This window comes from Pteronotus mesoamericanus, unplaced genomic scaffold (genome assembly GCF_021234165.1).
Source record: "Pteronotus mesoamericanus isolate MK-2021 breed Mesoamerican mustached bat unplaced genomic scaffold, CSHL_Meso_final contig_347, whole genome shotgun sequence".
Taxonomy (NCBI): Eukaryota; Metazoa; Chordata; class Mammalia; order Chiroptera; family Mormoopidae; genus Pteronotus; species Pteronotus mesoamericanus.
This window is the reverse complement of record NW_026555137.1, coordinates 8,342,730-8,355,477: the sequence shown is the minus strand read 5'-3', so window position 1 is coordinate 8,355,477 and position 12,748 is coordinate 8,342,730. Positions and strand designations below refer to the sequence as shown.

At 41.7% G+C, this 12,748-nt stretch overlaps 1 protein-coding gene and 1 non-coding gene across 3 annotated transcripts in view; both read left to right on the top strand.

Moving 5' to 3' along the window:
- Nucleotides 1-1,810: 1,810 nt before the first annotated feature.
- EPRS1 (glutamyl-prolyl-tRNA synthetase 1) overlaps nt 1,811-12,748 on the top strand; it is a 44,445-nt gene continuing 33,507 nt past the window's right edge. For both annotated transcript variants that reach the window (XM_054576601.1, XM_054576600.1), the window contains exons 1-8: nt 1,811-2,000; nt 3,998-4,082; nt 4,535-4,634; nt 5,493-5,649; nt 6,842-6,981; nt 7,423-7,517; nt 11,000-11,126; nt 11,812-12,004. In XM_054576601.1, coding sequence (XP_054432576.1) covers nt 1,955-2,000; nt 3,998-4,082; nt 4,535-4,634; nt 5,493-5,649; nt 6,842-6,981; nt 7,423-7,517; nt 11,000-11,126; nt 11,812-12,004 — 943 coding nt within the window. In that variant the 5' untranslated portion in view covers nt 1,811-1,954. The remainder of the gene's footprint in view (nt 2,001-3,997; nt 4,083-4,534; nt 4,635-5,492; nt 5,650-6,841; nt 6,982-7,422; nt 7,518-10,999; nt 11,127-11,811; nt 12,005-12,748) is intronic.
- On the top strand, nt 2,509-2,639 carry LOC129073104 (small nucleolar RNA SNORA38). Its single transcript, XR_008529413.1, has one exon. It is a non-coding gene; the product is annotated as a small nucleolar RNA SNORA38 (small nucleolar RNA).

Below are 12,748 nucleotides of genomic sequence, written 5' to 3'. Positions count from 1 at the left end.
AGCAATGAGATTTGCTCTATTAAATGCTGTATGGATCAAGACAAGGGCAAATTAATACATGCAATATCTTAGATAACTAGAGAATGGGGAACTCTGGGGATTTTAGTTGTTTATGATCTTACTATGAGTCAGCAGTTGACCGTAGCTGCAAAGAGCTAATGTGGTGCATTAATAGCATTATAATGGGCAACACGAGAGTGCTTCTGCCTGCATTCTCCCCTGACCACACCGCAGCCGGAACATCCTGTTTAGTTCTGAGTACATTTTAAAAGGCACGTTGACTAATGAGTGTATTTGGAAAAGGGCAGCTGTCATAGATTAAAACTACCATTTGAAGGACTGTTGACTGTGGACGTCCGGCCCACGGAGCAAAGGCACGGGAGACATAATGGCAGCCTTTGATGTATGAGCGTCAGGTGGAGGCCCCAAGGCCTGTTCTCTACAGAAAAGCAGGCCCAGGTGCACAGTAACAGGTGTTTAGAAACCGAGGGCCCGTCTTAAGCAGTCCAATGTTCTTCATCACTGAAGATGTTCTCAAACAGGTTATTTGTTTATTCATTTGTTGAATAAATGATTCTAGGATTCTCTGTATCCCTAGCGCATGATAGGATATAAGACACTCAGTATGATGTCTACGATAAGGTTTTTCAGCAAACGAGAATCTTAAGAATTAGCAGGGTGTGCAGAAATCAATTAGAACAAAGGGAGGTAGGAAAGCAGAGCTTGGTGTGCACAGAATCACCTGGAGAACTTCATGAAAAGAGGTTATGGATCCCAGCTCTAGAGATTCTGATAGGAAGGCAGGGGCAGGAGGCGAAGTCTTGCTCTGATGCAGGTGCTTTACCCATTCTGGAGGCCTGCTAAGTCCCATATTTAAGCGACATTGTCTAGTAAAAACAGGGACCCTAGGAGATTAAGAGAAAGTGGGGGTGGTGGTGAGGTTGAGATAATTTTTTCAATCAATCCTTGGCCCTTTGAGCTTGACTACCAGCCCTTGGAATATGTCTGCAGCGCACAGGAGTTCAGACACACACGAATACACTCACCGAGGATTAAAGAGCAGGAACCAGAGGACAGGCACGTTGGTCAGGCAGCCCCCGCGAACAGTGGGAAGATGAATTACAGTAGGGGTTTTAGTAGTAACGCCCTTTATCAATAAAGCCTTTCTTCAATTTTTAAAAAAAATTTAATTTTTTAACTTTTGTTTAATTAGATCACATTTAATATCATTTTGTATTAGTTTCAGGTGTATGCACAGTGGTTAGACAATCATACACTTTACAAAGTGTTCCCCCTAATGTTTCCAGTACCTACCTGGCACCATACACAGTTATTACAATATTATTGACTATAATCCTATGCTGTATTTTACATTTCTATCACTATTTTGCAACTGCCAGTTTGTACTTTTTAATCCCATCGCTTTTTTCACCCAGTCCAATAAATCCTTTCTTTTAACCATTATTTTCAAGGGCGAAAAAAGCTCCCCAAAAGTCTCCTTTTGAAAAAAAGAAAAAAAGGAGGAAACGAGATTACTACGGCTATCTGCTCGATGTTGCTTCCAGGACTCGTTCTTTCTACATACGCATACCGCCTACAGACAATAAATAACAACATTTGCGTGTTTCGTTGCAACTTTCACGTGAACTTTGCCTTTCCTCGCTTTACGAAGTGTCGTAAGCGCCTTCCGCTTCTGCGTCTTTTCCACGGCGACAAGAAAGGCCACGTTTACGCCCTTCGGTCTCCGCTGCCGAGGGGCGGATCGACGGACGCCGGCGGCGCGCGGCGATGACGTAACTGATGTGCGCGAGACGCGACGGCTACAGCTCAGGGGCGGGGCGAAAGCTGCGGCAGAGTCAGGGAGGCGCACACGTTGTAGACTTTCCTAGTCGGCGGGTCCTGGGTGGTTTTGGCAGTCGAGCAGGCGCTCTAGCAGGTGGACCCGCAGGTGGAGATGGCGACGCTGTGTCTGACCGTGAATTCAGGAGACCCTCCCCTGGGTAAGGGGCGGAGGCCGTCGACCCCAGGGGGTTGCATCAGCCGGGGAGGGTGTGGGATGGGAAGTCGCCGCGCCCTGGCTTTGCGCAGTGGCGGTCACCGCCGCGGACATTAGACCTGCCTCTGTCCCCCGACCTTCCTCGGGGTAGGTTCCGCGCCCCTCGCCTTCTGGCTCCTGGTTCTTGAAGACAGTGTTTTCGGGCCTGGAGGGAGCCGCAGTGTGAGCCGCGGCAGTTGGGCGACACTAGGCTCAGCTTTTGACGCTCTTTGAAATGGTTCTCCCTGGAGACCGAGAGCTGCTCGTAGAAATAACATTTTAAAACTTAAAATCCCATTATCTTCCCTTTCCCTCTCTTAGAATTTCCCCCTTAAGTCTGTTTATAACTCCTCCTTTTGTTCCTCTTTTCAGAAAGGATCTTCAGTCCACTTGCCTTGACTTTTCTTTACTTTTGATTGGTTTCAAAGGGACCAAAGCAAACGATTATAGTAGCATTTAACCTTGCAACTGAATCCTCCTACGAAGGCGTGTCTTTGGTTCCCTGTCTTTGGACACGTAAGAATTGGAGGCAAAGAAATGTGGACTTGGAGAAGTCTGGGGCCAGCTTGCTCCCTGCAGGCTCAAGACCAACCATCCCACATAGAGAAAATAATAATAATAATAATAAAAATAACCTTGCAACTGAGGTTGCATGTATTTTTAATCGAAGATGGCAGGGTAATTGCGGGAACACACGAGCACACTGCGGATTAATTGGGTTGCTTTGCTACTCGCCCCATAGATGTAGCAAATGTCCCTGAAACGTCGGATCTGTCATCTTCCTGTTCCACCTTAAGTTCCATTTGAAATTGTGTTTTCAACGCGGCCAAGGTTGTTTCGGCTAGGTAGCTTAGAATTTCTGCTTTTTTATTTGGAGAAGTTATGTGAAATAATGTAGTTTATTGATCTCGTATTTGCTAATGTGTATGTATAGTATAGACACGTGGATGCTTTTCTAATGTTCAAGAAGCCCAAATGTTTAGACACAGTTGGCCATATAGGGCTGATGAATTTATGCATTACATTTTCAATTTTGGTGATGTTCTCCATGCATTGTAATAAAAACCACAATTTAATAGCAACTTTAAACATTTAAAAAATGCTAATGTCCTAGCATACTGGTTCCAGTAATTATGGGCTAACCTCACAAATCAATGAACTGTAAAAGAAATGGGTTTGATTCTTGGGCTGAAAAGTGCTAGACAGTGTGGGCTTATGGTTAAGAGCAAAGGCATTGGTTCTTGGAGACCTGGGTCTAATCTTGGCTTCTACTTACTTCTTGTGGGACCATGAGAAGTCCCTTGTTTGGCACTGCACATAGTTTTGTTAGGAAAGGAGGAATGATATCATCCCCCATAGGATTGGTTGCCAGAATTAAGAGACAAAGAATTAATGAGTCAATTTGGTAAACTTGAATACATGTTGAGAGGCAGTACTGTGTTTTAGATTTTGAACTCTGGACTGCCTTGGACCTGCATTCAAATCCTGACTGCCTCATATTTAGTCAAGAACCTCTCCAAGCCTCAATTTCCTCTCCTGTAAAATGGAGGTAAAGGTTCCTACCTCTTAATATGACTACAAAGATTAAAAATTGTAATGACTGCAAAGCATCCAGCACAGTGCCTACCACATAGTAATCACTTTAATACTATTAACGACAGCTTTTATACAGGCACTATTCTAAGTTCTTCTTGTCTCCTGAGGGAGAAGAAGAGTGATTTCAGAGGCCCTAACTGGAAGCTAAGCATCTTCAAAAGCAGTTGGATGGTGTCAGTGAATGGTTTCTGTTTTGTTATGTCTCCAAGATCAGAAGAATCTAGCACTTTCTGTTTACAGACTACTGGGGGAAAAACACACCCTTTGCAGGACTTAAAATTGGTTTGTTGAGTCATCCTTACTGCTTTATGATTCAGGCTTTAATTACTGGTGTTTATAAAGAGAAATTTTTTCATATTATTTTAGGTGCTTTGCTGGCAGTAGAACATGTGAAAGACAATGTCAACATTTCTGTAGAAGAAGGGAAAGATAATATTCTTCATGTGTCTGAGTAAGTGCTTTTATATCTTTTAAAATAACTGTTACAAAACAATTTTGATGGAGTTTGATCTTACAGCCTTTAACTGAAAGTTGATAAAACTAGCTTCTCTATGTCGACATATCCTTGGCTTCGTTGCTTTGATTTACTTTAAACCAGGTATTTTCAATATCCCAATTATATTTTCATATTTTCACCACTAAATAGATGTATAGAAATTAATAGTTGGAAGGATGATATGTCATAGCGATGATCTACTCTGGAGTCAATTGTTGGATTTAGCTGAACATTTTAGAACAAATTGGAGTTTAATAGAAACAGTAAAGAACAAATTACATTTTTTTCTGTAGTAGAAACGACACGGTAAATAAAAGAGTTCTTTTTTTACATTTCTTTGTAAGTCTCATGACTCTTACTGATTTGCTAGAGCCCCAGTAACGTTTTGTCTCATGCTTATATTCTAGCAATGTGGTGTTCACAGACATCAACTCCATACTTCGCTACTTGGCTAGAGTTGCGACTACAGCTGGGCTCTATGGCTGTAACCTGATGGAGCATACTGAGGTGCGGAATGAACATTTTCATGGGTGTGTGATGGATTTTGATTTATGCTGCTGCTCTTTTGAGAACTTCATTTTATTGTTGGCTTGCATCCTATTAGTCTCTTTAAGGATATTAACAAAGTGTTTGTTATAGACCAAGTTAAAGACTCTTACTCTGTTTTTATTTTCAGAAAAGAAATTTAGATCCTAACTTTGAACTTCTAATCCTGTTTCAGCTGCCCTGTTGGGCTATTGAATGCTGTCTTTCTCTTCCTAGAATTTCATGGCTGGATGTGACCATATCGATCGTCTTATGCAATTCCCTTACTTCACAGAAGAGGCCACAGGCCTTGGAAAGTTAGATAAGAAGTGTACCCAGGGTCACATGCATAGGTTGGACCCCATTTTCCTTCCCAAGTATAGACCTTATTAATTACACCAGTAGGAGGTTAACTGTCAATACTGCGCTTTGGATGCCCTTTTTTTATTTTTGCTGTTTGTATACAGCTCTAACTTTCCTAATTCTTATAAAATTCAGAATACAAAGAACAGTTTCCCAGTGTTTACTTTTCAGGTCTGTGAGTTGGTGAATCTGTCGGGTTCATTTAGTCTGGCTGTTCTTCCTTGCTGTTAGTCGGCATGTCTTTATCTTTTTCTTCCCTGGACGCCCCCCTCGATGCCCCTGCAAAAAAAGAGAGCATAGAAACATGACAACAAAGTGTGTTTATGTAAGTGCCGTTTTAGACCCCAGGCAACTAGAGTTAAATCCACATAATGATAAATTCTGTCATTGTTACAGGAAAGGCATGGTTCTAACTGAGGTTGGTTGTTTTTATTTAAATCTAAGTTCTGGGATTTCTTTTCTCTTTTGTGTTCACAGATTGATCACTGGTTGGAGTTCAGTGCCACAAAATTGTCTTCATGCAATTTGTTTACTTCTGCAATCAGTGAGCTCAATCACTGCCTCTCTCTGAGAACATACTTGGTTGGAAACTCCTTGAGCTTAGCAGATTTGTGTGTCTGGGCCACCCTGAAAGGTATCAGTAATTCTTGAAAAATGTTGAGCTTTCATCATTTAAGGTTTTGCTGGAAAAGAGGTACACATGCTCCTATGTACATGAATGAACATCCATTTATCTATCTATTTTTTGGCAGTCACTTAGGATTTTCTTGCAAAGAAATGACCACCCCAGCCATTTTATTCCTGTCCAGCCACAGGAGTTCTATATCCTCTGTGTCCCTGGAGGTCGTCTCTCTCTCCCTCTCCCCCCTCCCTCCCCACCTCAGATCCCCTCTTGCCTTTGGACTTGGCCTTGTTCCTGCTAAAGAAGCCCCTTGTCCTGTTTATGGTAGACCTGTCCTGGCTCAGCCCTCACTTTGCCTCAGGCACTGTTGTCTCTGATTGCTCAGGGGAGCTTGGGGGGTTGGGGAGGTGACCTGGAGTTGTCCCTCCTCCAGGTCACTTTTTTTCCATCTGCTGTAACTAGTTTACAAGAGGTAAGAACGTAGGATTGAGGAGAGGTACAAAGGGGACTTGAATTTTACCAATGTAGTTTCTGTAAAAATACACCTGAAGGGAATATGCCGTAATGTCTTCTTATTCTTTAAACCTGAGTTATGTGGGATTTTAAAAATATTTTCTATACTTTTTTTGTGGGTTAAACTTTTCTCCAAATTAAATAAAATCACTGTAATAATAACCAACCTAAACTGAAGCCTTTTCTAGTTAGACCTATTCATCTGTAGGTTGCATGACATTTTTGTCTCTTGAATTGTGACAATGTTCACAAGAGAAAGATAGTATCTTAGGGATATAGCTTCATGAGGTTCAAGTTGAATGCATTTCCTTCAGCGCCTGCTTTAGACATCACTGCTGAAGAACGGAGCTGCTGCTCCATCTTCATCTTTGTGTTGCCCCCTAGTGACCTCCTCCAGGCTTTCCCTTGACCTTGAACTGCGCCAGTGCGTGGGGGGTGGGGGGGGCCAGGAGGCTGGGGCCGGCCTCAGCCTTCTGCTCAGTGAGTGGAACTGAAAAAACGACTTCATTAACTTCTGTGCGTTCTATAAAGTGTAGTAAGTTTTTGAAAACATTTCCATGTCTACCCAGATTTCACTCAATGTAGAAGCAAACCTTTAAGCCATCTCCTCTACTGAAATTAACTGTGACTGGAGCTTTGCTTTTGAAGTTGCAGATTTATTGATTGGTTTTAAAATTATGTTTGCTAATAGGAAATGAGGTCTGGCAGGAGCTCTTGAAAGAGAACAAAGCCCCTGTCCATGTAAAGCGCTGGTTTGGCTTTCTTGAAGCCCAGCAGGCCTTCCGGTCCGTAAGCACCAAGTGGAATGCTCCAGCAACTAAAGCCAAAGTGGTAAGCCTTATTGCTTTTCTAACATTGACGTCTTAGTCTGTCTGAGACCTCAGATTTGAAAAGAAAACTCTTCCTAGTCATAGTTTTTCTTTTTTCCAGGAATAAAAAAGATTCTTCTTGGGTGAATCTGCCATTTTAAGTCTTGGCTTGCCTTTGCTGCTATTTAACTACATAAAGCCTTAATCTACATAATTATATGTTAAAAGATCATAATCATGTAGTGTGTGTGCCTTAGGAAATCCAAACTCCAAGTAACTAGAAGCTTATTATTCTTCAGCTGCACCATCTGTCCTTCCTCCCAAATCTGTTCCTTGGCTTTGAGCCACTGACCATTGACTCCTGGGTGCCTGCAGGGCCTTTTGGTCAGTTCTGTGGGAGTATTTGTTGCATATATTCTTCAACATTTAACCATATAACTATGTTGTTGTTTTTTATTTTCAGGCACCTCAGAAAAGACAAGATATTGGGAAATTTGTTGAGCTTCCAGGTGCTGAGATCGGAAAGGTTACTGTCAGATTTCCTCCAGAGGCTAGTGGGTAAGAGAATAAAAGTTGAAATTATGATTGAACATATGTAGTGGAAAATCTTTAGATATTTATAAAATATTTTTAATAGGTTAATAAAGAAAAGATCTTAATTATGGAATTTAAAATTGTACATACATTAATCCTTTCTTAATTATTAACAGTTAATATATGAAATTTGTAATTTTAGTTTATTAATTCAGTGGGGGAGAGAGCACTTGTTTTTTACCCCAGGCAGAATTTTAATTATAATTAAAAAATATATATATATAATTAAGACTTTAGTTTTGAAGACTTAACAATCTTAGTTTTATTTACATTTTGATAGTTTTAGGTTTTCATTTAGTAAAGATTTATATTTGTACCTTGAGCAGTTTTCTCAGTAGCAATAGAAGTTATGGTAGAATTACTTTTTTTTTTCCCACACAAAGGACGGGGACTCCTGAAAAGTACAGCGGTTTTCCCCGCCCCTGGCACTGTGGGCATCCATAGGAAATAGCGACAGTTCCATAGCTTGTTGGGAAGAAGACGGTTGTGGCTGGAGGGCACAGCCTGGGGCTGCTCCGGGCTCGCCTGGCCTCCCCGGGGCCGAGGGGTCCCTTTGCACGCCCGTCAGCCTCTTAGAAGTGCATGAGACAAGCTTTATAATGGAGTCTTTCCAATGATACCAGTGTAATAAAATGCCTCTTACCAGGCAGTTAATAAGGCCTCAGGAACTTAGCCATTAAGAGGGTGGTGTGCCATATTTTATAAATGAGATGATTTTTTTGTTTTTCAGATTTCATTTAATCTCAGATTTTGTGTTGCGTAGCCCAATTCTTACCCACCTGTGGAGAATGGAATGTGTGGACAGTAGGAAGTGGCAGACGAGCTGTTTTGTTTTAGCTGTTCTTAGTAGTTCTTCACATACTATTCCCAAAGTTTCATGAACAGCAACAGCAAAGGCAGTTTGAGCATTCCACATTTTTCCTCTGCTTTTCACAGTTTGCAGATTTAGGTGGTGAAATGGAGGATGGGTAGAGGAGATGAAAGAGAAGCACAAAATTCACAGACTGAATCATTAAATGACTGATTGGTAGTTGACTGGAGGGAATCAGTCACAAATAATACCTCCCCAATTCCCACATACGTCTTGGGTCCCTGCTGCCTAATGTCTTGCTCCTGTGTACTTGGCGAGAGAGATCATGGTTGTCCTGTGGGGTAGTGACTTCAGCGGTTTGATAAAAGCCCCCTTCTTAGCAGTGGTGGTTTATAGCGATGTCATTTGAACATTTGTCCTTTTTGAATCTTTTTATATTTTCTGTCACTTCTTGGAATAATGAGTTCCTCATTTGTTCTCAGTTATGCCAGTTTCAGAGACCATGTTTTTGGCCAAATACAGGTTTTGGGATTTGGAATATAAATCAGTGTTCAGGTTTTTCATATTTTTTATCATATTTCCTTATATTGCTAAGGAATTCTTTAATTATTTTTTAATCATTTTTTTTCCTGTCTTGTACAAAAGGCCAGAAGTCTCAACTCTTGCCTTCTGTTCTTATTAGCCAACATGTACACATACCTATTTTGTGCAAATACTACTAAGCACTTTACATATAGTAACTTACATAATCCTGATACCCCTGTGAGGAAGGCATTGCTATGATCTCTACTTTACATATAGTTTCAGAAACGAAGTCACATAACGTTTTAGTACTTGCCAACTCAAACCCACACTGTCTGGTTCTAGAGTCCCTATGGCTTAAAATTCTATGCCTCTTTCTGTTTGTTACGTGATGCCCAATTCAGCATCAGCACTACTAATGCAGCATGATTCTTACTTTTCTTTAGCTATTCTAAAATAGGTTATCTTTTGAACTAATTATTTTAGTTATCTCGTGAATGAGTATTTCACAGTCGTGTTAGCTTTCTTAAGGTTTTAAATTGTTAGAACTGCACACGGTATTTCTGACTCATAAATAGTATCTTTAAGATAATGGTTTGATTTTATCACCTCTCATAAATTAACTCCTGTATGGAAAGCCTAGCACATTAACTGCCACACAGCGGGCAGTCAATGATTATCAGTCCTTTTCTTAACAATGGGGGGGGTCGCATGTTACGGGCATAGCACTTTAGTGAGAACTGCACACAGTATTTCTGTTTCTTTATTGAAACTCAGTTCTTTATTTTATTTTTAATAAATTTTTTATTTTAGAATAGTTTTAAATTTACAGGAACGTTGCAAAAATAGTACAGGAAGCTCGCATATCCCTACCCTCAGTTTTTCCCTAATGTTTACATCGTGTGTTTTTATGGCGCCTGTGTCACAACTGATGAGCCAACATTGATACATTGTCATCATCATCATCATCATCATCATCATCATCTAAGCTCCATATCTTTTTTGGATTTTGTTAGTTTTTCTTAATGTCCTTTTTCTGTCCTAGCGTCTCATCTGAGATACCATCTATGGCCCTTTATTTTATGCAGAAAGTTTTGAATATAATCCTAAATGCATCATAATTAACCTGTGCATTTAAATTCTTCCTAAAATGGAATCACTGATCTAGAATGTTGTATGAATTTCTAAAAAAAAGAACTGATTTTAAAATGACCTAAGGGAATACCAGGTGTTGTGTTTTTCCTCCCCTATTGATGTCAACCAAGGTCAGAGGTGTGTATGACACCAGGGGACTGTTTCTTAGGACACTGTGACTACAGCTGCCATCGTCAGTGGACAGTAACGGAAATTCATGAGACCCGTCACGCTTGCGTGCTTCACGCCTTGTTTGCTGCCGGATAGTTTGTGTTTTCAGCAACAGTAGTGTCGGATGCTGCGTCCTACCCTCTCCGCGATGGAGGGGGATGTCGATGTGTGCAGTATCACCAGCATCGCCTGCAGACCATTTTATCCCTCCTCACTGTCAGCTGCCTGTAGGAGCAGAGTAGTGTTTTCATAGACTGTGGTTCCTGGAGTGAGACCTTGGTACCTTATGAGGGCTTCAGGATCATGTAGTTAAAATCCTTTTATTTAGGTTTTGGAGAAAACGGAAGTAGCTCTCCAGTGGCTTCCTGATTCCTGCGTGCTCCTTCATTTAGTTGCCGTGGCGACAGCGGCAGTCTCAGGTGCTCGTCTCTAGTGTGACCTGTGGGCGCCCCTTCTCAGCAGCCTCAGGGCTTTGTAAAGATACTGCCATGTTGCATGGAGACAGTTCTGGAAACGGTTTTCCTCTTAAGTAAACGGCCATTGACTCCTGTGGGGAAAACAAGGAAAAGGAAAATTAGATTCTCCGTGAAGCTGTACTGTTTGTGAATAACTTGCCTCTTGGTGGGGTTTTACACACGGAATTGTTTCTTAAGCTGAGTTTATAAATGTGGTAGTCGTCTTTCCCCCTGTCGGGGTCCGATCTCCTGTCACAGTGTCCTGCGTTAGGGAGTGAAGCGCGGCCGGTGCACCTCGCGGGGGGGGTCCGTCTCCAGGGCCAACGGGCGTCTCTGCGAACCGTCTGTTGCAGGTACTTACACATCGGGCACGCCAAGGCCGCGCTCCTGAACCAGCACTACCAGGTGAACTTCAAAGGGAAGCTGATCATGAGATTTGACGACACGAATCCGGAAAAGGAGAAGGAAAATTTTGAGAAGGTAATTAAAGGTGCAGTGATGACCCTTTGTCAGAAAAGCTCTTTCAAATTAGCGACCCGATACCTTCCCAGTAGGTGAATTCAGTAGAAACTTAATTCATGAAAATACATTTTGTTCTCATAGATGCTCTTTTCCTTCACCTGTGTTTCCTGTGCCTGAGACCTAAGCCAGGCAGTACTGAACTCCCGTTCACACCAGAAACTTCAGTGTAGTTTTTACTCCTCAACTGTTGTAGAATTTTCCCAAGCGCCACAAGCACCTGTTTTTTAAATGAATTGGTAACTAGAGGCAGGTTTCCTTTTTATCACTTGAAGTCTATGACTGAAAGAAACACTCACCAGATGTTGGAAAATGGTGCAGGTTTCGTAGCCTCTTACCTTCATTCTGAAGCGATGCAGTACATGCAGAGAGAGGGCGCACGGATGACCGTCAGGGTGGCCAGTGGAAACCGGCTTCCCCCGTCACCAGGGAGCGCCGTGGGGTTGGCTTTCTCCGCCGGAAATTTAGAGGCTAGAAGAGCGAGCCTCTTTTCCATTTCTGATCTAATATCGTACAACTTCCGCAGCCATTTCCAGGCTCAATAAGGCTGATCGTGTATTATCACGTTTGCCCAAATGCGGTATCAAGGGTTGGAACAAGGAAATGGGAGAGATGGGCTCGTGGTGATTTTGGGTTCTTATTGCAGGTTATCCTGGAAGATGTCGCAATGCTGCACATCAAACCAGACCAGTTCACTTACACCTCGGATCATTTTGAAACTATCATGAAGTATGCGGAGAAGCTCATTCAGGAAGGGAAGGCGTATGTGGACGATACTCCCCCAGAGCAGATGAAGGCCGAGCGTGAGCAGAGGGTGGAGTCCAAACACAGAGCAAACTGTAAGGCACACTTAACGTTTTGTATTTTAATAGGTGTCCTTGTATTCTGTTCCTCTAGTAGCACATGATTTCTTTTTTGTGAAAGACTCTGGTTTGAAATACATTTGGGAATATGACTTCTGTGTCAATTCATCTCTTAGAAATCTTTTTTCTCTCTGTCACCTTGCCCTTATTACTGTGTTAGCATCACAGCTGTGTGTGAGCTGCGTGTGCCCCTAGCGTCTCATTTATTACGTGTGTCTTCAGCATTTCATTCGTTGCGTCTGAGTGATGCCTTCTGCAGCGTTTCTGTATTTTTCTCAGTATAAATACTCAGCTTTTCTGAAAGGTTTGGTGATGCTGTTCATGCCTAAATCTTCCTTTCAGCACATAGGTAAACATGAATATACTATCAAAGCTTGGTATTACCCTGTGTCTCTGAGATATCATTTGACAAAAGATCATATCTTCCTTATTCATTACTTGTCCCTAAGCTTGAGAATTGGGTTATTTTTATTATATAATTATGTTACTAGAACTCCCACACTATTATATTTAAAGCTTGAGTGTCCCATCTGGGAAGTATAGTAACATCAAATTGTTCTGAAGTCTTTTTTTTTTTTAATTTTCCTACATTTCTCAGTTACCAGCTGCTCTTTTACACTTGACCCTTGGAGAGCCGGTAACGTGTCCATCGCATCTCAGTAGTTTCCACAGAGAGTCGTCGTCTGACAAGTCTTTTTTATCCACACGGGGCAGGTTTTC